Source organism: Pieris brassicae, chromosome 7, assembly GCF_905147105.1.
Source record: "Pieris brassicae chromosome 7, ilPieBrab1.1, whole genome shotgun sequence".
NCBI classification, from domain to species: domain Eukaryota; kingdom Metazoa; phylum Arthropoda; class Insecta; order Lepidoptera; family Pieridae; genus Pieris; species Pieris brassicae.
The window spans coordinates 40,790-65,956 of record NC_059671.1 but is presented as its reverse complement, the minus strand read 5'-3'; the positions used below and the strand labels follow the sequence as shown (position 1 = coordinate 65,956).

General features: G+C 46.8%; 3 protein-coding genes and 1 long non-coding RNA gene across 7 annotated transcripts; 2 read left to right on the top strand and 2 right to left on the bottom strand.

Annotated features, from left to right (window-relative positions):
- Positions 1–92: 92 nt before the first annotated feature.
- Positions 93–11,056, top strand: LOC123711724 (tyrosine-protein phosphatase 10D-like). Its single transcript, XM_045664444.1, has 11 exons — positions 93–410; positions 1,412–1,667; positions 1,878–2,168; positions 2,561–3,151; positions 3,221–3,354; positions 4,130–4,844; positions 4,923–5,525; positions 5,877–6,857; positions 6,927–7,967; positions 8,043–8,103; positions 10,938–11,056. The coding sequence occupies exons 1-10, from the start codon at positions 228–230 to the stop codon at positions 8,072–8,074; spliced, it is 4,827 nt and encodes a 1,608-aa protein (XP_045520400.1). The 5' UTR covers positions 93–227; the 3' UTR covers positions 8,075–8,103; positions 10,938–11,056.
- Positions 11,057–11,224: 168 nt separating this feature from the next.
- LOC123711858 (MOB kinase activator-like 2) lies at positions 11,225–16,828 on the bottom strand. 4 transcript variants are annotated; one of them, XM_045664701.1, is made up of 3 exons: positions 16,299–16,828; positions 11,530–12,100; positions 11,225–11,463 (listed from the first exon to the last, which is right to left on the bottom strand). In XM_045664701.1, the coding sequence occupies exons 1-3, from the start codon at positions 16,301–16,303 to the stop codon at positions 11,362–11,364; spliced, it is 678 nt and encodes a 225-aa protein (XP_045520657.1). In that variant the 5' UTR covers positions 16,304–16,828; the 3' UTR covers positions 11,225–11,361. The 4 variants fall into 4 exon arrangements, with proteins under 4 accessions (XP_045520657.1, XP_045520655.1, XP_045520658.1 ...); XM_045664699.1 differs by lacking the exon at positions 16,299–16,828 and adding an exon at positions 13,778–14,154; XM_045664702.1 differs by lacking the exon at positions 16,299–16,828 and adding an exon at positions 13,456–13,743.
- A 2,225-nt stretch (positions 16,829–19,053) lies between these two features.
- LOC123711749 lies at positions 19,054–19,705 on the top strand. Its single transcript, XR_006754005.1, has 2 exons — positions 19,054–19,375; positions 19,604–19,705. It is a non-coding gene; the product is annotated as an uncharacterized LOC123711749 (long non-coding RNA).
- Positions 19,699–23,612, bottom strand: LOC123711748 (eukaryotic translation initiation factor 4 gamma 2). Its single transcript, XM_045664489.1, has 5 exons — positions 23,412–23,612; positions 22,241–23,330; positions 21,807–21,907; positions 20,779–21,649; positions 19,699–20,461 (listed from the first exon to the last, which is right to left on the bottom strand). Exons 2-5 carry the CDS (start codon positions 23,178–23,180, stop codon positions 20,277–20,279), a joined length of 2,097 nt encoding a protein of 698 aa, XP_045520445.1. The 5' UTR covers positions 23,181–23,330; positions 23,412–23,612; the 3' UTR covers positions 19,699–20,276.
- Positions 23,613–25,167: the final 1,555 nt, after the last annotated feature.

Below are 25,167 nucleotides of genomic sequence, written 5' to 3'. Positions count from 1 at the left end.
GATTGTTGACTCTTAACTATAAGAGTTATAATATTATCTATGTTTGAACTATGACATAAGAACCAATGTCTCAAAATGACAGGTCACAGAAGTACAAAAAGTAACTCGAAAATAGCAACAGATGTATTTTTTAATATTTTGTAATTTTGTTAGGAGTAATAGTGAGACATTTTCCATGCATTTGATGATGACGTGAGGTTGAAAAAGGGAGAACTATAAAAGGAGCCATGGTTTATTCACAAGAATCTGGAGACTGTGTAAAACTAAAAGAGAAAGTATCGTGTGAAATCAGAGTGTTGCCTTCAATGATGTGGAAGAGGTCGATTGTGCAAGTTATGTCTGTATGGCCTGACTATCGTGGGTGCACTCCCTTGATTGTAGTCCTGCCGTTTGTCTTCCTTATATTATTAGTAAGTTTTGTAACTAATCTACAATTATACAAACATGTCTTAGGTGGATATGAGTTACATTGACTGCATAATATATTAGAGTAATGAATTCTTGAAGATTATTTCAAGGCACAGCGGTAAAATAAATCCAAATAAGTATGTTGTTCATTACAACTATGGTTTAAATAAGACTCAACCAATGAAAATATACTGCTATTGTCAAGCAAAATAATATTGCAGGAATAAGAAACACATACACCGATACCTTGCCAATAATTTAATTTTTCTTTATGAACAGAATTCCACATTTTCTAAGTACCTCAAATGTTATAAAGAATTAAAGCATACAATTATCAATTTAGTTTATAAATTAATATAATTTTTTTTACTATAAATAATACGAAATTTTGACAATCTAGCGATAACGCTACGAGTATAATCTCTATGGAGTTATTTTTTAAATTAATGACATTTTCCTGCAAACTATGTAGTGATATTGTAGATCAGTTGATTTCGTTGTTGCGGCCTTCACCATAATACTAAACAGAGAAATTTAGTCTCTTAACAAAAGATAAAAGTAATTCAAAAGTCAGGATTTGAATTAACTTTTAGTAGTAATTTTAAAATTAATAGAGTTCAACATTTACCACAAATTTTGTTAAACAAATACTAATATCTAGATATAGATATCTTTCCATCATAAATACTAATAAAATCTCAATTGCTAAATGTTTAATGAATATAAATATCTATTGTGTAGTTAAAAAAATGGACACTGAAATATGATAAAAGTTTGTTTATAAATTGTTGTCTTGTAAATGTTTGTTTACTACACTATGTACATCTAATATAGCATAAGCAAGATAAGAGGACAATAAATAAAATTGTCACATTAAATAGTGCCTCCTATGCCTACTCAGTCATAATTACTTTGATCAAAGAAACAAAATTAAATATTTTATTACTTCTGTAGTTATCAACATGTACTATTAAAATTATCTTATAATTTATGTGGCTTACAGACGGCAGTAGGTGTAAGTTCTGCTGCAGACCTGGTGATAGAAATTCCAGGATGGGGTGGGGAAGATGGAGAGGAGGCACATTACCGACTTGATTATCGGCCACCTCATGGTTCACCTGCTCCCAATTTTACAGTACCTGCCCGGGCGTCAACAATAAATTTTCAGGGTTTACCAGGCACAAAATACCACTTCATGCTTTATTATTCGAATGCTACTTTTGCAGACCTCCTCACATGGAATCAAACTATAATTACAGGTACGATGATAGTTTTCAAATCATTTTGAATATCCAATCCTTGCTTGAATAGCTTTATTGACTGATGACTTTTTAAAGAATTTCATTTTGAGTTTATAAACATGTTTCTGAAGGTCCTAATAAAAAAAAGAAGGCAAAATTCTTCATTCATCTCTAACAATACAATGCAGCAATGACATCATTCAGTATGTGAGTTTTGGTGTCGTCTAGCGCCTGAGCCACCGCGCAACTTGACGGTGACTCTGGGACGCAACAAACAGGCGGCCATCTCGTGGGCCCCTCCGCTGCACGGCGATTTCACTGCTTTTCGGCTGCGCGTGGTGGCGCTGGCGGGCGAAACCGGCGCGCGCAACCTCAGCGTGCAAGTCGACGCGCCCGACAACGGCACCTGGAGTCACGTGCTACGCGACCTATCGCCTGGGGCCACCTACCAACTGCACGCCTTCACGCTGCTGCACGACAAGGAGAGCGCCGCCTACGCCTCCTTCAACTTCACCACCAGTTAGTCCCGTCCTTTTTACTTTACGGCTGTGACTGTGTAGATGTCCAGATGACTTCTATCTTTCACGGACCATGTATCATTTGTTCCGCAATTCAATAGTTCGTTGCGATAGCTTTGTGTGATTTCGAAATAATTAAAATCTACTAAAATTGGCTGCTGTCAAACTCATTTCTATAAACATGATATTTGATATTTATTATAAGTATTTCATCTTGAAAATGGCCCATGGATTTATTTGACTGTGACGAATATCTTAAATAAATAAGTCGTCCGCCTTTATGTGTAATGCTTGACATTATAAATTATAAAGGCGGTACCCCAATTTCGCTGATCAAACAGGAGTGCATTTGCCTCACGCGAGTTTCAAAGTGTTTCAACTCCCTCGATCCAGAACCCAACACGCCGGGAAAGTTCATCGTCTGGTTCCGAAACGAGACGACGCTGCTGGTGCTCTGGCAGCCGCCGTATCCGCCCGGGGCCTACACGCACTACAAGGTGTCCATCGAACCGCGCGACGCACGCGACTCGGAGCTGTACGTGGAGAAGGAGGGCGAGCCGCCGGGGCCGGCGCAGGCCGCCTTCAAGGGGCTGGTGCCCGGGCGCGCCTACAACATTTCCGTGCAGACCGTGTCCGACGCGCAGCTCTCGCCGCCCACCACCGCGCAGTACCGCACGGTGCCGCTGCGCCCCAGAAACCTCACGCTGGCGCCGCCGCCCGCCGCACTCACCGAGACGTCGTTCACCGTGGCCTGGCTACCGCCCGCCGACAGGAGCGAGTTCCAGAAGTACCAAATCGCGGTGTCGGCGGGCGGAGGCGGCGGCGGCGCGGGCGCGCGGCGTCTTCCGGCCGTGGTCCGGGGCCGCGACGAGCCGACGCTGTGCTCCTTCGACGGACTCGAGCCGGGCAAGCACTACGCCGTGGCCGTCAAGACCATGTCCGGCAAGGTCACCTCGTGGCCGGCCGCCACCGAGCTCACCCTCAGTGCGTATCTCGTCTCCCCGGCCCGTAACGGCGCCATGCAGTCGTGATACCGATCCGCTTCCTTCGCAGAGCCGCTACCGGTCCGCGAGCTGGGCTGGCGGCGTTCGGAGGAGCCCGAATCCGACCGTGGCGGTGAAACACGAGGCGGCGGAGTGCTGCTGTGGTGGACGCCGGCGCCCGAGAGCACCCAGGACGAGTACAAGGTACGCGAGATAGTCGTGCAAGGATTTTGTCCCTCACTGCCTGACTGATCACCAAAACTACGGCATTTCTAGCCGCAGTTTTCTCTTCTGTGAAATGATTTTCTTAAATGTTCTTCAAATAAAAGAAAATCTCAGTTTCCTTAAGTTAGTTAAAGCTACTCAAAAAAGCTTTCAAAAAGTTAGAAGTTTAGTTCTTAGCTGGATTTGCCCAAACATTCGACTACAGTTTAAAAATACAAAAAGAAGTTACCATAGCTTTTCTGTAAATGGTACTTAATTGGTATTTTTTGCTGTAATCGGCCTTCAAATCATCGAAGCATTACTTTTATTATTCCTATGGTAATTTAAACTTTAAGATATGATTTAATTAATTAATTTCACCCGTAAAATAAATGTAGCTCGTGTAATTCTTACATTAATTTTGGTCTTACCACTCAAAGTTCAAAATGTTATTCGAAATGATTACTGCTAGTGTGAACTTACCTGTTTTTTAATAACAAATAAAAGGCACAATTTACTGAAAAAATACTATTTATTATAATACATTTTCTAAACTCCTTTCTCCAACTTGAATACATAACTGACAACGTTTTAAAAAGTTATTCTTTAATCGTCTGAAGCTATTCGAATAATCTTTTTTTCAATTCTGTTCCATTGTTGTATTCCTTGGCGTAAACCAGCTCTTTGAAAAATACCCAAGCAAAAGAGTCATGAAAATGGATAAAGCAAGGAACGTATGTTGTCGTGTTAACCTCTTTTCGTGTGAACACTCGAGGTCTCGTGGGCCGAGGCGGGCGAAGACAGCAACTGGTTGAGCACGAACGTGGCCAACGCGACGCTGGCGTCACTGCTTCCTGGTCGCAACTACAGCGTGAGCGTGGTCGCCGTGTCGCGCGGCGTGGCCTCCAACGAGACCTCGGTGTCGGTCGCCACGCGGCCTATGGCGCCCGTCTTGCGGGCCGTTCTGCCCTCGCGCACGTCTTTGCGGCTCGAATGGAGCTCCGACGTGGACTCGCGCCAGGACGAGTACGAGCTGCGCTACCGCCGCGTCGACTCCGCCGAGCCTCCGAGGACGCTGCGAAGCGCCGAGCCGAGCGCCACGCTCGAGGGTCTCGAGCCGGGCGCCGTCTACGAGCTCGAGCTGGCGGCCCTCAGCCGCGGCCTCCGCGGGGAGCCGCTGCTCACGGAGCGCGCCACGCGGCCGCTGCCGCCCGAATGGCTGGCGGTGGAGCGGGCCACCTCGAACTCGGTGGTGGCGCGATGGCGAGGCCCCCTCGGCGGAGAGTCGGGCGCCTTCTCGCTGCGCTACCGCGCCGGCGCCGCTCCGTGGCGTCGGCTGCCGCCGCTGCCGGCCGACGCGACGCACGCCGAGATCGCCAACATGACTCACGGCGAGCGCTACTCCATCGCGCTGGACACGCTCAGTCGCAGTCCGGCGCACGGCGACCCCGTCGAGGGCGGGGAGCCGCGCCTGGCCCAGCACACCGTGCGTGAGTAGCCCTCTTGAATTTTACGAGTAGCCTAGTTCAAAAAAAGGGAACCCGTAAGGCATCCGACGTCTCCCGCAGGTCCCAACCCCGTGTCGAACGTGGCGCAGCTGGCGGACACGCGTAACATGACACTGGAGTGGCCACGGCCCGAGGGGCGCGTCGACGCCTACCGCGTGCGCTGGTGGCCCGCCGAAGACGAGGGCGGCGCGGCGCCGGAGGGCGGCGAGGGCGGCGGCGAGCGCAACGTCAGCGCCGGCGAGGGCCGCAGCGCCCGGGTGCTTCTCGCCGGCCTGCGTCCCGGCCGCGGATACTCGGTGGCCATCGAGGCGCTCTCTTACGAGCTGGCCAGCGACGTTTTCGCGATGCACACCCGCACGCGGCCCCTCGTCCAGTCGGAGATGACGATCGTGACGCAGGGCGGCGAGGACGCCGAGACCGAGGCGGCGCCCGCTTTCCTGGTGCTGTACACTCGCACGCCCGATACGGCCGCCCGATTCGACTCGTACCGCATCCGGCTGGAGGCGGGCGGCGAGGAGCCCCGCGAGGCGGTGCGCGCGGCCGACGCGACGCCGCAGCAGGTGCGCTTCGACGGCCTCACGCCGGGCCGTCTCTACAACATCACCATGTGGACGCTGTCGCGCAACGTCTCCTCTCACCCCGTGCAGCGCCAGGCGCGTCTGTGTGAGTCCTGAGCCTCCTCCTCTCTCTCGCTTGGGGTCCCGAAAGGGTTCGGGGGACGCTTTCGGTCGATTATAATTGAGTTTTTCGTTTAACAGAGGGAAAAGCAAGAGATCTCGCGGATGGGACGCGACTAACGTGGGTTTTGTCCGCTGCACTTAATAACCTCGCATGAAGTCTGGGTTGGTATTAACTGTCGGTTATGGTCTTGCACCTTCACGCTTCGCTTAGTGAGCACTCGCTATCGCTTTCGTGTCCACGCCGCTTCCGCTTCCTTTGGCTCGCGCGCATTCCTCGATCGCTCGGCTTCGAAGACGCGCGTCCGCTTTACGTCGGAAACGAATCGGTTCGCAGTCCCGCTGCCCGTGACGCAGTTGAACGCGACGGCCGTCGGAGCGCGAGAGATCACGCTGGCGTGGGACAGACCGGCCGGAGACTGGACCTCCTTCGAGGTGCAGTACCTCGCCGCCGCCGATCGCCTCGAGAGCGCCGGCGCGACGCGTCCCGGCGTAACCCTGGGTGCGCTGGCGCCGCACACTCTCTACACTTTCACCGTGGAGGTGCTCTCGGGCACGCCGGCCACCATCCTGACGCGCTCGCGCGCCCTCTCCGCCAGCTTCCGCACGTTGGCAGCGCCGCCGGCCGCGCCCGCCGCGTTCCATCCGACCGACGCGAAGCCGACCGAACTCGCCTTCGCCTGGCACCTCCCGCCGCGCGACGCTCACGGCGACCTGCTCGCCTTCCACCTGGCTTACTGGCCTCTCGGCGCTCCGGACCTGGCCCGCGAGATAGCGTTCCCGCCGGACGCCGAGGGCGGGGCCGTGCGCGGGCTGCGCGCCGGCGGAACCTACGAGTTCGAGCTGCGCGGCGAGACGAGCGCCGGACGCGGGGCGGCGGCGCGCTGGCGCCAGCACATGGCGATCGCGGCGCCGCCGCGGCCGCGCGCCCAGGCCCTGCCGACAGCCGTGCGGCGCACCTCGTCCACGCTGGTCGTCCGCTTCCGCGCCGACTACTTCTCGCCGGCCAACGGCAACGTCACGGCCTACACGCTGGTGCTCGGCGAGGAGCCGCGCAACGATACGCCGGCGCGGCTGCCGTCCTGGCGGGACGTGCAGCGGCTGCCCGTGTGGCCGCCCTACCAGGTCACGGAGCCCTACTATCCGTTCCACTCGAGCGCCGTGGAGGAGTTCACGGTCGGCTCGGAGCGCTGCGAGGGTGGAGGCCGCGCGTACTGCAACGGGCCTCTCAAGCCTAACACCAAGTACTTCGTGAAGCTGCGGGCCTTCACGGCGCCCGACAAGTTCACCGACACCGCCTACGCGCCCGTCTACACCGGTGAGTCGCGCTCGTCGGACGACTTCCACGTCGGGAGTAGGCGGAGGTAACCTTTCGAAACGTCCGCAGAGGCCGACAACACGGCGTGGATAGCGGGCGGGGCATCGGCGGCGCTGATCGCGCTCGGGGCCGGCGTGGCCGCGCTGGCGCTGCGCCGCCGCCGCCTGCGACGAGCCGCGCCGCGGCCCCGCGCGCCGGCGCCCGCCTCGCGGCCGGTGCGCGTCGCGGACTTCGTGGAGCACTACCGTCTCATGTCCGCCGACTCCGACTTTCGCTTCAGCGAGGAGTTCGAGGAGCTGAAGAGCGTCGGTCGCGAACAGCCGTGCACGGCCGCCGACCTGCCCGTCAACCGGCCCAAGAACCGCTTCACCAACATCCTGCCGTACGACCACTCGCGCTACAAGCTGCAGCCCGTGGACGACGAGGAGGGCTCCGACTACATCAACGCCAACTACGTGCCCGGCGACAGCTCGCCCCGCGAGTTCATCGTGACGCAGGGCCCGCTGCACTGCACCCGGGACGACTTCTGGCGCATGTGCTGGGAGTCGGGCTCCCGGGCCATCGTGATGCTCACGCGCTGCGTGGAGAAGGGCCGCGAGAAGTGCGACCGCTACTGGCCCTACGACACGCGGCCCGTCTACTACGGCGACATCGCCGTCACGGCGCTCAACGAGAGCCGCTACCCCGACTGGACGGTCACCGAGCTGGGCGTGTGCCGCGGCGCCGAGCAGCGCGTGCTGGTGCACTTCCACTTCACGACGTGGCCCGACTTCGGCGTGCCGGAGCCGCCGACCACGCTGGCGCGCTTCGTGCGCGCCTTTCGGGAGCGCTGCCCGCCCGACGGCCGGCCCGTGGTCGTGCACTGCAGCGCGGGCGTGGGCCGGTCGGGCACCTTCATCACGCTAGACCGCGCGCTGCAGCAGCTGGCGCGCCACGCCGACTCGCTCGACGTCTTCGGCATGGTGCACGCCATGCGGCGCGAGCGCGTGTGGATGGTGCAGACGGAGCAGCAGTACATCTGCATCCACCAGTGCGTCGTGGCGGCGCTCGAAGGCCGCGACCTGGCCCCGCCGCCGCCCAACAATCATCACCTCAACGCCGCCTTCGAAGGTGAGCCCCTCTCCCTCCCTCTTCCGACGACTCACGAGCGCGGCCCGTACTGTAAAGCCCGATCTCTCTTTTCAGACGATGAGGGCATCGCCGAGTCGGGCATGTGAGCGCTCGCCGAGGAGCCGCGCCGGCGCAGGTATATCTCAATAATCCAACCGCCTCCGTGTCACTCGCAGACATGACACCGATTCATTCCGATCGGGCAAAAAACATTTCAGACTTACGAGTTCATCGCACAACATACTCTCGCATATCTCTGTCTGCTCTAGGGTCTTCATCTTCATTGGATTCCAAAAGAAAGTTGAAAAATTAACCATAAATTGTTTTCCTGGAGAAGTCGCGGGCTCTCACCAGCTGACGTTTGATAAGTAGAATAATCGAAGTGACTCTGAACCCGAGTTCATTTTCTAGTTCTCCAGTTTTCTCCAAAAACGATTGGCTCAATTAAAGCCCGTATTTCTATATCAATTCTTCAAAGACCGTAGCTATGACAACCATACCGTACATAAACAGCTGAGCGATTTATGTCCAGAATTCTTCTTGGAATCTTCTTTTTGTGATATATTTCTACATTCTGCATTCATAGATATTTGTGTTTGAAATTCCGACATAACGATTTTATGCCTGAATTAGAACGCAAGAGTTGAACATTCATTCTTACCATTACAGAAGGTATAGGATGAGCAATAAATTGATTTAATCAATGAGCAAAGTGTGGCAGAGGCCTCCCTCTAAGAGTGAGGGTATATAAAGGGGCACCTGCGCCTGCTCATTCATATGAGGTTACCATAAAGCCGCTACTCGCATTCCGATTGAGGCGATGCGAACCTAGGCCAATTTAACTGAATTACAACCACCTACCAAGAGCTCTTATTGCGAGCCTATTGACAACCCTTGTGACAATCAGATTTCGTTCGTTCGATCGATTTGGATTAAAATTCGTACTATGACCGCTCGGCTGAACCAAAATATGATCGTCGCGTTGCGCCTTCCAACTATGACAGAATAAGCGATTCTAAAAAAGTTACTTTTTGTTCAACTTTTTTGTGTCGAACGTGTCCTAATATTAGTTTAGAACATAGATATGTATTTATATTTAAAATAAAACATGTTAATAAAGTTAAAATCATAAGATGTATCTACTATGGTACTACTACTCTAATATTGAAAAAAATAATATTTTTTAATACAGTTGCTCAAAAAGTGGCATTTTCCGAACTCGTGCCATATCTTTCCTAACTGTCAAAATAAGTCAAAAAGTAAAAAAAAAACTCCGCTTAAATTCTTTTACGATCGGCGCCATTTTCCAAAAGTGTTTTATGCGAGTTTAGTTGTTTGTTGCACAAAATATGTAATTTCGACGATATTTTATTTGAATTGACACCACCAGAACTCAGTATGATTGCCCAGATGGCTTCGGAAAGCATTTTACCGGAAAAGCCAAAAAGTCGCTACATATCTACATACGACGAAGTTATTGTTGTTCAAAAATAGTTGTTCAGTAGGTACGTGAAGGTAGGTAGGTATTCACGTGCGGAACCGTCATTGCAACTATATATATATACCTACAAATACTTGCAAAAACTATGTTCAATAATATTCACTTAATTAATTACAGTTGTACATGAACAAAAACATTCCCCAATATAATGTTTTATTTTAAGCCAGCTCACCCCGCGTTGATTTCGTGTATTTTACTCTCTCTCGTAGGCTCTTGCGACTTCTTCAACGATTTTTCCGTGTATTTAAAGTAAAGCACAACTAATTACACACCTAAACCGTCATTTGGAGTCTCTGTTATAGGTATTAACAGCAAAAATAGCCGCCGCCTGGTTCTTTACAACAAATAAGAATGCTATCACTAGTTATTACAATTAAACTCTTTCTCGTTATGTTCATGAATTGAATTATTCTCGTCTGCTTTTTTTGTAACGACAAATAAATTTAGTTAGGATGACGCCATAAAGCAATGTCCAATTGGATACAAACATATATTCATATATTTCATTCTTTGCCGACATGTCTCTAAAGAAAAGAAAATGCAATCATTTGTATTATATGAACTAGTTAACGTATAAACTAAATTTGTACAATATGAAGGAATAAATTGTTACTATAGTCACTAATTATTTTCGAGTTTTAAGTTGATTTGTAGTATCTTTTGTTTTGCAAAGGGTTTAAAAACTGACATATTTTTTGAAAACTCCTATCAAAACCTGACGGAGACGTTTAACAATAATGAGTGTCAACTATCACAGCATTAGTACAATAAATATATGTATACATATATATTAAGACATATTAGCTTATGTTGAATTATTTAAAATAATTATTTTTTTTATTTATTATTATAGAAACCTCAAACAATTATCGTTATTTCGTTCGGCCATCGCAGGCCATACATTTCAGCTTATGGGCGGTCATGGGACGAACAAATGCTATGATCCTAAACTCATGAGCACCTCGACTGGATCGTTTTAAGAAAGCTCACGGTAGGCCCCCAGGCCTGTCTGATGAGTGGCAAAAAGAGAGCTCCAACCGATCTCGGCTTTGACGTTTCATTCACTCGTAAGGGCCCGAGTGCGATAGTTCCGACACAACGCAGCGGCTTCTTAATCTTTGTCAAGCTCTTGGGAGAGCATATTGTGAGGCAGGACTAAGCTATAGGACGACGATTCACTCGTAGAATCTCAACTCTTTATACCTTGACCATCGTCGTTCAGTTGCCTGCCTTTTAGAGTGAATTACATTATAAAAGACTTTCTATAATGTAATTCACTCGTGCGCAGCTGCCGATCGCTTAAGGGCGCGGAGTAGTTAACAAAATTACGATTTGTATATACTCATTATAATTTATTGGTGATGTGCCTATAGTGAGTGTGTTAATGTTTGCTAGCGACAATTCGATTGAATCTGATGCACTCTTGGAGCAATTAAACTAAAGTTTTGAAATATTTGATGATTTTTCAGCCAGAGCCGATTCTGCGAGGACACGAGCGACGGCCGAGTCGCCGTTCGCTAGAACGTAGGTTTATTGCGAAGGCCGAGCTACTTAAGACTATCCGTCCCTATAAATATTATGTATCTGTGAAAATTAGGCGTATTGTAACACGAACCGAGGTTTGACTGTTGTAAATAAAATGTATTTTATGAAGTTGTTTTTTTTAAATACATCTTTAGGTCGTAAGATATAATATTCATTATGATTAATAATTATTTCCGGGGCCGAAGTGGGGTCAAAGATTAAAACATTCAAAAACATCAATAAAGCTTTCAGTTTATTAGTTAAACAAATATCACTTTTATTTACAACCAAAGCAATCACGAATTTATAAACTAATCATCTCCTAGAACTACTTAACAGAGCGAAATATTTACAATAGTTAACAATGAGTCACGCCGAGGCCGAGGGCTGCGTGACGACCGGCGAACGGCGTCTCGGCGAAGCCTCGTCGGGCTCGGTCAGGCGCAGGGCCACCTCCAGGTCGCGCAGCACCTGCCGGTCGAAGGGGTTAAAGCCGGTCGCTATCGGGAGGGGGAGAGGACGGGAGCGGGAGCTCACCTCGGTCTCCTTGTGATCGAGCAGCGCGTAGCGGCGGTCGAGCGCGGTGAGGTGCGCGAAGGTCAGGTGCAAGTGCTTGTGCAGGCGCAGCAGCGCCAGGTGGCGGAAGTGCGCGGCGTAGAGGTGCGCCAGCACGTGGTACAGCAGACGCAGAACTCGTCGCAGCACCGCGTCGAAGCCGGGCGGGAACTCGTTGGCGTACTTGGTGGGGAACACGGCCTCGTCGTGGATGGTCCGCTGCACGAACGTCATCACGCAGTCGACGTACTGCGGCGCCGCCAGCCGAGTCTTCTTGCCGCGCTCGTCGTACCAGGCGTAGACGCGGCCGCCGGGCCCGGCCATGTCGCCGCAGCCGGCCGCCGTGCAGAACTCGGACACGGTGCCGTACAGCAGGTTGACGTGCTCGAACAGCGGCAGCGTGTGCGAGGCCAGCCACTCGTTGAGGTCGAGGCCGCGCGGCAGCTCCACGAGCTGCCTCAGGTCCAGCTCGGGCAGCTGACGCTCGAGCAGCGCCTCCTGCAGGTACAGCTTCGGGTCGCCTTCGCCCTCGCGCTCTTTACGCCGCCCTTTCCTGCGGTGTCGATAAACATTCGTGTGTTAGATACGTTCTGAAGTGAAGCGACTCGTTTTCACGGTTTAAAGAAGATTAATTTCTTTGCTTTAGTACTATAGTTTTTAAAACGACTTTAATACCCGTACAAAAATGAACTATATATACAATCGACGATAGTGATCATAATGATAAGTTATCACACGAGTACAGTGTGAGTAAATAGTACATTTAAAAATGTCAAAGTGAAATGTATGAACCGATCAGACTACGCACAAAATATCTTCACGAGCATTCGTATTTGCATATATAGGTTAGAAGTAAAATATGAGTCTAACACTGACGTGAGATAGAACTTATTGAGCAGTGTGGAGAGCCAAGTGAACAGTATGTTCAAGTATCCGTCCATGGCGGCACATCTCGCATCGCACTACACACTCCACTTTCACCCCGAAATAGCCCCCTGCGGAGCGAGGGACGTGGCAGCGGACGACGACTGCCCACTCGCCTCACTGTGCAATCACTGACTGACTACTTGACTAGCGAACAGCGCTCGGCGACTGCGGCCCGTCGCCCGCGGCCCGCGCGCCGACCTCTTTCGATTTGCCCGTCCCTCTCGCACCGCTGCCGCTCCACTATTTCTATCTTATTTCGCAATTATTATTACTACAGCGCAAGCCACGCACTTGATATGTCACAACAGCGATTCATATCAATATCATGCATAATGGGTAATTAACAATCTTGAAATCTAGGATTCTGATGATTCGACCATCCGAAAGCCTCTCAAGGGGACTGACGTAGACCATGTTATTGAGTAATAGAAATAGACGGCGAGACTCTAGCCAATCGCAGTTCCCTTGCATCTCAGAGTGGATTTAGTTCAGAAATCCTTGACCATCTCCGACGACGTTCCTATAGTGGGAAGCTTGTTTTTGTGAATTTAGGTAGGTTGCAATGGAAAGCAGGAAGTTAGTATTCACCGAGCAACTACAAAGCCCGACTGGCCAGAACGAGCGAGTGAATCAGAGCATTACGAGTTGATATAGGTACCTACGGTATGTATATACCGATATATGTACCGCTCGCGAGACACGAAATAGAAAATACGATACTTAGACTCCGACTAAACTAACCCGAAGAGGCTATTCCGGTTTATTATTACTATCATTTACTATTTATGTAATTCGGATTAATACAGTGACCGGCTCGTTCAAGGTCTAAGGTAAAATCTCTTGGCTGACCTTTGTACTAAATAAATTGTTACAAGCTGTGACCTGCGTTTTCAACGGGAATAAATTCAGTATTTTTAAGTAAAAAATCGTAAATGTAGAAATGCGATATAACGATAACGATATATAGAAAATTAGCCTTACGTCATTCAAAGATTTCCGTCAGTGTGTCGCAAGTGGCAACAAACAATGTGTCATCGCGTACGGCGTAAATTACGCTAACACTTTAAAGTCAGAGGGCCGGGCGGCGGGAGGGGGAGGCACCCGGACTGTGCGCTCCGTGACGTCACTCAGGTGGAGGCCGCGGAGCGGTGATAACACGCGATGCGGTGATTGTACGACGATAGCGCGCCGGAGACTTCTACGCGGTCTGTGATATGACTCGATCGAGTAGTTTTCGAATCGGATTAAGCCTCTCGAATGAGTAAACATGTCAAAAGAATAATATAATGTAAATAGGGCGAACCTGCAAAAACACGATACCGTGTCGTCGACGTCGAGCGCCGAGACTCTGCGGTAGCGCAGGCGGACACCGCGCCGCACGCCCTCCGGCCAACTCATATCGCGAGCGGCTGCCGACTGGCCCAGCGCCTCTTGCCGCCCGCTCACTTCGCGCTTATCTCACCGCCGCCCATAAAGACCCAGTATCGAACAATACAAACACATACTGCCACTGTGCCATCAATTCGCCTTAAGGCATTTAGTGTAAACTCCATCTAACGTCCCTCGATTTAACCGCGAACACCCTAAAGCGTCGAAATCAATTGGCTTTCCGACTCAAACCCAAAATATAGGGTAGGCTTTATTCATATAGGTAAACAGGTACACTTACGTACGTCAGAAAAGAAGTTAAATTAATTGTAAATTTACTTTGGTTGGTTTAGCTCGTCTTCCATACAATGATACCCTATACATACCATTACACCCACTCTCAATAACGACAACAATGGAGTTATAAAGTAGTTTTTTAGTTGCTACAATTAGTCAAAACTGCCCAGCTGTGTACATTATTTTATCGCTTTATCCTAGCCCGCAATAAACTCGACTGACGGCATCATGCATACGAACTTTCTAAGAAAATCGTTCTTTTGTTTACAAATTGAGATTGCTTGCATGTGTAGACTGTTGTTGACCATGACTAATAAGTGAGAGTAATGGATTATCTATATGTTATCATATCCTTCAATCAAGATAAAGATGTAGAAGTTGAGATCGATGAGCCCGAGCCTCCTCTGAGCATTAAATCTCTAGCAGCTTAATTCCTTTTTCACCAAGATGCCTCAATATTGCAAGATAAAATAATTAAAACAACAAAATTACAGGTGCCGCAAAGGACATCAGACAATACTGAATAATATTCTTTTTTATTTACATATCAACTAACACTAGTCTGAAAATAAACTTTCTAATTCAGATTTTTCTTCTCTCCATTTAACAACAACTCTCTATAAGGCCATAAAATGCACAGTCCCTTCAGTGTCATTATATAGAGTTTACACGGTATCAGCAATTTTATCCAGATTAAAAATGCCAAATGAGAATCTTTGCTCAAAGCATAACCTACATATAACATGCATCACAGTACAGTAGTGGTAGCAGTTGCACCCATTCCAAAATGTTCTAAGTGGAATGTACAATTGACTATACTGTCTATGTATCTACACTGTCCCTTAAGATCAATTATGTAATAAAGTCCTTTAGGTATTTGTGAACCCTACTATTTAGTGGTCCAAACCAAATGAAGTCGTTTTCTTAAAACTCAAAACACAGCATGCTTGAAGTATTCCTTGAATTCTAACATATTAAACTTTTGACAAACCTACAAATTTTACTACTTTTATTTAAAGAATAATTAACTAATATATATTAAGAGAGCATATGTAAGGATATCTACTATCAATTGTTTCTTTGAATAGGTAGTACTCCCTACAATGTAGCTAAAATCAGAGAAATTTTAATAATTACTACACCTACTCCTATTATCTAATCCCTTAGCAGTGCAGTAAACAAATATGCCCAAGCTGTACATTTAAAATGCAGACATAGCCACAATTATAATCATCATTATAGTTCACTCAGCTGAGAGATTGAAACAGCCACCAATTATTAGCCTTTAAATTACTAATGTGATGTGAAATGTTCTTTAGTTGTATGTGTGTGGAAATTGAATCCACATTTTTAAAACATTTTATGCATGAGGTATGAACTATTACTTAAGAAAGCTTACATAAAACTTCATACAATGTTAGAAACTACATACATGTAAAAGTTACTAAACACCATTGTATCTTCCTAACAAAATAAAGTGGAATTACACTGGAATACAATACATTTGTTACACCCTATGTCTCCCAATGATTGGTATTAATTGTTTAATGTGTAACTTTTATTTGACAACAGTTTAATTTAAATTTCATCACATACACACAATAACAATGCAAACCATAAGCTTGAGGTAAGTTATTTATTTATCAGAGAAATTATTCAGAAGTTGTCTACAAAGCATATCACAAAGATTTGAAGAAGTTTGAAGTCAGCTTATCTATTTCCACTATTGATCAAATAATTAAAACCATCTCTTATATTATGTGTATTGATAATAATGCTTTTTCTACATGTAATAATTTTGAAATTAATTTATTAGTTTTGTAATGTATATATTACAAACTATTTTTTAGTTTGCTTATCATTTATAGTCATAAAAATTAGATAAATATCGAATATAAGTTTTCCGAACCTATAACCAGGTACAGACTTCAAAAAACATATTAAGGACAGATTTAATCTAATATCAAGTCATGTAAGCAGCATTTGTAAGTAATTAATATAATGGTGTAGAAATAGGTAATTGTGCATTATTTAAACTTATATAAAGAATGTCACAAAAAATAAACACCAATTATTTAAAAAAAATCGTTTATAAAAGTTAAAGTTATTTTCCTCATTATTGTTGTCTAACTGTATTCTATCACAATAAAGGTACTTACCCCATAAACCAGTCAACGGTATCCCGCAAGTATTCCGGGAGTCGCTCCAGTTTGACGAACTGTGTTTTAAATGGTAAACGGAACAAAATCAATGTATATTGCCCTTAACGGCCAGACCTTCCTTCAGTACAACTAACTAATCAGAATCGTTGCGCGTTCCATTACGTTACTTTGTCTACTTCAAGAATATAATAACTGTTCTCTCTAAATGTTGCCAATTGGAGCGTGTCACAATCACTAAGTTTAGTTTTTCACGAAAGCAGCTGAGCCGAAAGCGCCATATTGCGCAACTTTACCTACGGCTACGGCCTACGGTGGTAGTAACTAGCAGGCAGTAATCGCCACGGTATGCCAAACTCAAAGTATTATTGTAAATAAAACATATTATCATGTAATTATTGCGCTGACTATTTAAAGAAATTCATTTTCGTTTTGCGACTTGACTGTCGTACATATATTTTTTAATAAACTAAATATAATTAAAAAAATAAGCAATTCGAAACATTATTGTTAACACATTAATGTGATTACTGATTAGTTTTTTTTAATGACTGCAGGCACAGATGATTTAGAGACTAGTTCACAGATTAGTAGTCTATTTAGCTAAAGTATGGAATATAGAATATACCAAAATAAGCAGGAAAACTTGATGTCGCGCAACCTTTACGGCAGCCCTCCAAAAAAAGTTTTCTATGTTTTGTTAAGACCAAAGCTTAACATCAGCTTATGGCTGATAGTTTCAAGTAAGAAGTTTACATCATTTAAAAAGTCTGGTGTTTTACGGACGCGGTCAGATCTACGAAGTGTTGGCTCGTATTATTCGTATAGTAATAGATGAACGAATCTCTTAGTTTTGGTCTTCTGTTTCCGGAAGTGGTATATGGGGTATTCATTATCTATTCGCAGATCTACCCCCTCTGAACCCAATGGTGCTAGATGTCGATCCGACACCGTTTTTTCTCGGCCATCCTCTTTTGCGGTAAGGGCCAGTGAGTCATCCTCCCTATGCAGTGGTGGAATAGAGGGCTGACAAAAATTCCCTTGACAGCTTTAGCAAGCGACCAGAAGGCTCGAGTTCTCGAAGGGAGGTGGGCCAATTTCTCACCAAACATGGCAATATGCTCTGACTTTGCCTTAGTGATTTCCCGTTTGAAGGACCTAGAGGCTGAATTGTAAGCTTTTATACGTTCGCCGATAGCAAGATGTCGCCACTTCTACCCAGCCTTTAAAGCATTCACGCTTACGGCGCAAAGCCTCTTTGCAAGAACGCCTAAACTTAGGCTGGGATTTGCCACCGACTGGCACCGCCGTGAATGGAATAAAAAGTTCCATGCCCTGCAGGACCACATCGGCAACAGAGTCAGCAACGGCATCTGGAGTAGTCGACGAAAAGCAAATGGGCCCCCAAGGGTAGGACGCAAAAAAAGACCACATCCCATCCCAATCTGCTGACTTATAGTGCCACACATGGCGACAGCACGTGAAGCTAGGCCGTAATGGACGCATGAACGGCACAATGCTCCGGACCATACAATGATCTAAAGAACTCAGTGGTGGGTCAACAGAGACTTGGTAGTTCTCCGGATGTGAAGTCAGCAGAAGGTCCAACAAAGGTTTATGACCATCCGCATTTGGTATTCGTGTAATCACAGGGACGATTTTTGTCAAGTCGTAGGCTAAAGCAAAGTCGTGAAAGGATTTACCCGCGTGATCAGTGGTTTCAGAACCGAGCCAATCGGCATGGTGGGCGTTAAAATCGCCAAGTATCACGATTTCAGCGGTAGGAATCCTTTCGAGCAGGGAATTAGTAACCATTTGGATGTTCTCAATGAGTCGGTCAGTTTCGGTATTTCCGCTATGGGACCTATACAGGCATAGAATCGCGGATGGTCATCGAGGTTAGATAGGTCTCTTCCTTCAAGCGTACCGGGGGTGACGAGAACAGATATCCTCTCTGACGTACATGCATACTCCCGTCCGTGGCAGAAATGAATGTTCCAATTTGTACCCCGGGTAGGAGAGGTAGGAAGTATCAGCCGGGGTGGAACAAAAGTTGTTGCTCATGTTTTCAATGAATAAATTTAAATCGTACGTTAAAGTAAAACACAAGTACAAATAAATATTTAAACGATCCTAGTGCTTGGATATGAATTGCTCCAGCAAAAATAGGTAACGCGACTGAATCTCTCGGCTGCATTTCCAGACTCGGGGGCGATCGTCAACATCCACGACTGTTTAATGTAAAGTGGGAACAAATCGTGATCCAAGTGATATCGAATTATTTCAGTATAATTATTATTTTCTTATATAGGTAGGTAGGTATGTAGGTTCGCATTTCAAGGATCGTCATGCTCGTCATGCATTAATTATTTAAGATGTCTTGTGGAACATGGTGTAATAGTAGCAGCTCCTTACAAATGTTGTGTAAAACCAAAACTTGTCAATTAAAAAGAGTGGCGGAGACTTTATTGCCAGTTCTTATCTTCCGTTCTGCGACCTTGATTTGAGAACTGGTAGTAAATTTAAAATTAGAAGCATTTTATAAACATTTCTGTTTATGACGTTCACAAGAGTACATTGTGTTACCTATATATAAACGATTTTGAATTGAGTTGAATAAAGTACACATAAATCGTATAATGTTCTATATATCCTATAAGTAGTGCTTAATTCTGTCTATAATTTTATTGTGACTCGTGAATTCTTCATCACATCTTTATACAGTGCCACTTTCAAGATTATAGTATAGTCTATGCATTTCATGAATTTGGAATTTTCGCCTTATTCTGTGGACTGATTCGTGAATTATAATCTCGTTTCGTGGTCATTGATAAAAATGTTATTTAACGTTAACCTTTGAATACAGCTTTCTTTTGAAATCTTGACGTGACTTTACATGAGTATTTCATTAAATTAATTTAGTCCCCTACGCTGGTTATTTAATTTTTGCATAATAAATATGTTTCGTTTACCTTTTGGAGAAAGGGTTGATCCTATGGAAGAAAAACGTCAAGCAAGAGAAAATACAGTCAATAGTGTTATAAGTTTTTGTATCCTTTGTGCAGCCATACGTATTGGTAAGAATCATCAGAATAATAATAAAAAAAAAACATTGCCATCCGACACTACGAATCACTAATATGTGTTTTTCTTAATACATATTCAGTGATGCTGTTAAAGGTTGGGGGCATAAACTTATCGAAAAAGTCATTAAATTTTTTGCCACTAATCAGTATAGTGAGTTTTTAGGTTATTATGCGAGGGAAATTTACATCATTGTCACCTTAAACATTTTTTTTTTGCAGCACCAATTATTATTGAACAGAGTGGACTATGATTAGACAGCTGAAATGCAACACAAGGAACACTGTAATAACTAGGAAATTTAATAAAAAAGTAGTAAATTACACTGAAGTTTATTCTCATCCTGAATACATATTACTATATCATATTGATTATTTATTATTACTTAACTTGGTGACACTTCACAACTTTATAATTATTCACTCCTTGGACATACATCTATATTCTATTTGCCAGAAAACAATCAGTCCCTTTATCTAATAGTAAATTTTACCAATAAACAATTAATTTGAAGCATTACCATTAACTCACTACATCCATTTAGTATTCAAAGTAAACAATGAAACCCTATATAAAAAAATTGATTTAAGTCCTTCATATTAGACATTTTTTACAATTTTAACTAAACACGCTCAACACGGGGGAGTGGGTAAGAGCAGGCAGACGGGAGTGCAATCATACGTTCAAACGAACACTATACATTGTATACATTTGTAAAAGTATCAAAATCGAGTAAAAGGCCTAGAAAAAATTATCTCGAGATACTAATGTTTGTTACATAGTATAACCTAAACAATTGACCTATTCAAGAATGGAGCGACGCGGCTCAGGCTAACGAGGTGGCTGTTTAAACTATTGGGCTTAATAATATATTTATAGATGAGATGAAGTGATCTAGTCGTCCGGCTCGTCGTCGTCCGAGTCCTGCTGCTGCAGCCAGGTGAGCCACGCGTTGACCTGGAACAGCGCTTCGCCCTTCCCCGGGTACGCGTCCGTCACGTCTTCTCGCCAGCGCAAGAAGGCTTCCTCTTCACACACCTCCATGTTGTACAAGTACATGAACCATCGCAGTAGCATGCCTGTCGGTCGGGAAAGGTCATCTGTGTTTTAAACCTGAAGGATGTCTTTGATACGATCTCCAGATAATTCTGCTTCAAACAAAAGGTGAATCGGTCCACGGCAGTCACAAGTAAACACTTAACCTTCTAATACCATGACCATAACGTTTTACCGAGTTTTAAATATTATCGACACTGTCCAGGGCTGATCTCCGAACAAGTTTTAAATTTCTACTTTTCTTCAGAGCTGGCATCGACTTTATTTTATTTTAACGATGTAAAAGGTCGACATTACGTCGTCACTGGGGGAAAAAAAAAAAAAAAATTGCGAGCCTCACCCTTGGGGTAACGGTGCGCGTGCGCGTGAACCTGTACGGCGTAGACGGCCGCCAGCTGCAGATCGGGTCGGCGGTCGAGCAGCGCGCGCAGCAGAGGCGCATAGCCCTCCAGCAGCGCCTTCTCGCGCTCCACGGCCGCCTTGTCGCCGCCGGCCGCGTCGGCCGCGCCCGTGACTTGCTGCGCCAGCAACGCCACCAGAGCCGACACGAAGGCGCCCGTGCCTCGCACGCTCGCCTCCACGTGCGTCTTGATCCACCGATACAGCGCCGCCGGTGCCGGCTCGCCGGCCAGCTGACGCGCCAGCGCCGCCTGCACCCGCAGCTGCGGAACCAGCGCGCTCAACCCGCGGGCCTCGAGCGCCTCCACGCCGCCGCCGCCCGGCCCGCCCGCGTACGCGCACAGGTCGATTTTGCTCTCGGCGTACAACCGCGCCAACTCGTCCGCGCCGGAGGCCTCGCGCAGCGCGACGAGCACGTCCGGTAGCAGTGGATGATGGTGGCCGCCCTCGCACCACGCGCCCACCTCGGCCAGCGGGACGAGCCGGGCGAGCACGGCGGCCGCCAGCAGCGCGGCCGCCCGGTCGTCTCCTCCGTGGGCCACGACGAGCGCGCGGAGGGTCTCGCCTAGCGGAGCCCGCTTGACTGCGCGCACGACGCGGCACGCGGCCAGTGCGAGACGAGGCGCGGCGGGAGCGGTGAGCGCGTGCTCCAGCGCCGCGACGATGGCGCGTCGCAGCAGCTTGTCGGGCAGAGCGAGGTCGCGCAGGCGCCTCAGGGCCTCGGGCTCCCGCTCGGGGTCCTCCTCTTCCACCTCCGCCATCTCGCCCACCGCCTCCACGGCCAAGCGACACGCCTCCTCCTTGTTGGGACCCTGTCGCGATGTTTTTTTAAACAAATCAATTAAAGCCAAATGCTATTTGTATTTATTTCTGATCCCGGTTCACTGGTCTCCCTCCGTCGTATCATCCTCATGCTTATTCTGACTCAAGAATTATATAAAATTGAACCGGAATAAAATGGCGACTTACCTTATCTTTTTTGGGTTTGTCCTTCTTGTCTGCCGCTTTAATGGTGATGGGCGGCTCCTTGAGCAGAGGCGCGGCGCTCACGAAGGACGCCGGCACAACGCCTGGGAACGGACACGAATCTATCTTTTCAATTTATTTGGGCCACATGATTACACAAATATAAAATATAAATATATACAACACGTGATATACATTGACATACATACAAAAATATAAAAAGCGAAATCAAGTAGATACACTAAACGGCGTTAATACGAACAACCATAACATTATAAAAGAATTAAACTACTTGAACCAAGAAAATAAATTATCGGTACCGTGTCCTAATTCTACTCTTAGCTGAGGCCAGAGAACCATGAAAGATGTCAAAACTCTGTGCAATTTCATTGTTTCAATGTGGGATGTGAAAACGTCTTCAGTCGAAGGACACTTACTGGGCTGCGACGGCGTCAACGGCGGCGGCTGCGGTTTGTTGAGACGCGTCGAGGCCGTGAACATGAGCGAGTTGGCCGCCGGCCTCATCTGCACGTTTTCGAGGCCGCCCGGCGGCGCGGGGACTCGCGCGCGGCCTCGCTCCTTGCCGCTGGCCGCGCCCTCCTTGGGAGCTCGGTGCTGCTGCTGCGAGCGCGGAAAGTAGCCGGGAGCCGAACGCTGGCGGAAAGCGTCGCGGCCGAAGCCGTTGCCGAAGAGCTTGTCGGGCGACGGACCGAGCGAGGCGGGCTGCAGCGACAGCCCCGCCAACACGTCGTCGAGCGGCCGCGAACGAAGGCCGCCGCGGAACAGCGAGTCGCGCTCGCGGCGCGGCGGCGGTTCGTCATCGGCGCGGAGTTGCTGGATGGGTACGGGCCCTTCGGCGGCGGCGGCGCTGCGCGGCGTCCATCCGCTGCGCCGCAGCTCGAGAACGTCTCGCAGCATGAAGCGAATACGGGGCGCCAGCTCGGGCGAAGCGGAGAGCGAAGCGATTCGCGCGAAGTACTGGTCCATCAGACCGCGTCCGCGCTCCGAGTCGAGTACGCGGCCGCACGTACGCACGAGCTGCGCGAGACACTCGAGATCCTCGTGGTGGTCGGCAGCGGCCCGCCGCGCTAGCAGCTTCTGGATGCATCGATGCAGAATTGATTCGGCGAGAATCTCGAGTTTGCCGAGCTCGCCGATGAACTTGATGTTACCGAGCATCTTGCATTTGGCGAGGTGGCGTTTCTCCTCATCGTCGGGCCCAAGCGAGCGGTCCTCGTAGGCGGCGAAGGCCTGCGCGCGGTTCTCGAACTCAGTGCGGCATTTGTTAAGCAGAAGGAGCTTAAAAGTGCAAGGCAGCCCGGGCGGCTCGAAGTTGGGAGCCTCCTCGCTCAGTCTCTTGCACAGTTGAGCGTACATCGACGAATATTTTGGCTCATCGAGCGCCTTCTCGAAGATGAGTAAGATCACGCCTTTCAACACTTTGTCGGAGTCCAGCTCCAGGCCGAGCAGGTCATCGCTTAGCTTTTGGAACTTTTCTGGAGTCAGTTTGTTCAGGATGCCGCGCACCTGCAACGCCAAAATCCATCATCAGCGCCGGTTGCGGCTATGATAAGAGTCTCCCGGCGAAGGCGAACTCAATGGGCCTACCTTGCGAAATATGGCATCGTGCTTGGCGTCGCCGTCGGACACCTCGTGGTGCCGAAGCGAGGAGGGCGGGACCCAGCGCCGCCGCGGGCCGGCCGCGGGCCGCCCCACGGCGCGCAGCACGGGCCCCGGCTGCCGCGCACTCTCCGTCTTGCGGCCGGTGCTGTCGCTCGTCTGCCGCCGCTCTGCCGTGCCGCACCCCTCCCCACGCTGTGAACATATCTCATTGTACTACACACGAAACGTCCAACTAACTCTATTTTAACAAATAAATACCAGCCCGTTTTCTGTTCTCGTACACATATATATCGTCGGGCATATTTCAAATAAATTGAATAATAAATTCAATATGTGCAAGGAAAAGGGTGTGAGTAAACATCACAAAGTATTGTGATGTTCTATTTTTGCGTGTGCGGCGTGATAGATATCGAAACAAGAGTGAGCGACTGAGCGACCGAGGTCGTCGGCCGCTCACGCCTCACCTCGCCAAGGTCAAGAACTGCGTACGTCGATCGCTAAACTGTCACACAACCACAACCTTACTTATACCCTAAAACTGCTTCTGTTGTCCAAACTATTTCCAAAATTAACAAGACAATCCCTAATTATTAAAATAATTTCAAAGGGACGAAAACTTAAAAAAAAATTAAATCAAAACAATAAATGATGCCAGACTATTATGCTTATTTTAATAAATATATATATATATATATATTTCAAACCTAAAAGTCTTAGACAAAAACATCATTTTAATAAGCATTTTAATTCCAACATCTTATAGTCATCTTCTAATATTGTTGAATGGTGTAATAAAAGTGGAATACTCTAAGTAATATGGTGTGAATATCTCTATTAGTGAATTAAATCAACCATAATAAATAATAAACATAAAATTCTAATCTGTAGTTTACTATTAATCATATAAATATATTGTGATTTTTCTGCAATCTGACAATACAGATGTATTGGGAATCTAGTTTAGTTAGGTATATTTAATAATGAGAATAACAATTAATCTCTAAGTATCATATCTCATAAGTAAGTAAATATCTTATTATTGAAATATTAGAATTAAGTTTACAGTATCTATTAAAGTGCACACAGATATAGAGATAACATATGGTTTTAAGTTAAAACATGACAAAAGTCAGGCATTTGATCTAACCGGGATCTTTTCAACGTAACTCACTGATGCCAAACAAATTTGTATCACAATTACATTTGATCACTCATTTTCACAAAAATTTGTTTGGTAGACAACTGAAAGACACAATATTGGGAGACAACTGTTTAAAAGTGATTTTGTCTCAAGCCCTAACTTAATTACTATGCTCTATAGATGACTTATAACTAGTGCCAAGGTGTTTTGATTTTTTTGTCGTATGTATAATCATTATCCTCTCACTGTTTTATAATCTCCTATTAATCACTAGGAACTAAGATAATATATGGCCAAGTAGTGTAGAATAACACTCTCAAAAAAACAGGTCTTGATTATTAAAAAATATATATATCATTAAAATAATACAGATTTTCCTTCATAGGCCATAAAGACCTAGAAAATAGTTCAATAAATTCCTTTTTTTTTTCACTAATCACTATTATTATAATAATTTTGTTTGTTTGGGTTATAGCTTCTGATAATTCTTAGCAGTTGTTCTTAATCTTAAGGTTGTTTGGTATAATCTTGGTTTTATAATAGTTTACCATTATTAATTTATTCTGTATAAGTTTATTATGAGCTAGGATTGTTTGTCTT

What these genes read in the sequence shown, in the direction of transcription:
- LOC123711724 (XM_045664444.1), top strand. Translation starts at nt 228, where the DNA reads ATGGTTTATTCACAAGAATCTGGAGACTGTGTAAAACTAAAAGAGAAA. An exon ending in CTCCTTCAACTTCACCACCA is followed by an intron (nt 2,169 to 2,560) that starts GTTAGTCCCGTC and finishes CCCTCGATCCAG; the next exon opens with AACCCAACACGCCGGGAAAG. An exon ending in CGCCACCGAGCTCACCCTCA is followed by an intron (nt 3,152 to 3,220) that starts GTGCGTATCTCG and finishes CTTCCTTCGCAG; the next exon opens with AGCCGCTACCGGTCCGCGAG.
- LOC123711748 (XM_045664489.1), bottom strand. Translation starts at nt 23,180, where the DNA reads ATGTACGCTCAACTGTGCAAGAGACTGAGCGAGGAGGCTCCCAACTTC. An exon ending in GTTGACGCCGTCGCAGCCCA is followed by an intron (nt 21,908 to 22,240) that starts GTAAGTGTCCTT and finishes GTCCGTTCCCAG; the next exon opens with GCGTTGTGCCGGCGTCCTTC. An exon ending in ACAAACCCAAAAAAGATAAG is followed by an intron (nt 21,650 to 21,806) that starts GTAAGTCGCCAT and finishes ACATCGCGACAG; the next exon opens with GGTCCCAACAAGGAGGAGGC.
- LOC123711858 (XM_045664699.1), bottom strand. Translation starts at nt 13,872, where the DNA reads ATGAGTTGGCCGGAGGGCGTGCGGCGCGGTGTCCGCCTGCGCTACCGC. An exon ending in ACGGTATCGTGTTTTTGCAG is followed by an intron (nt 12,101 to 13,777) that starts GTTCGCCCTATT and finishes TCGACACCGCAG; the next exon opens with GAAAGGGCGGCGTAAAGAGC. An exon ending in TCGATCACAAGGAGACCGAG is followed by an intron (nt 11,464 to 11,529) that starts GTGAGCTCCCGC and finishes TTCGACCGGCAG; the next exon opens with GTGCTGCGCGACCTGGAGGT.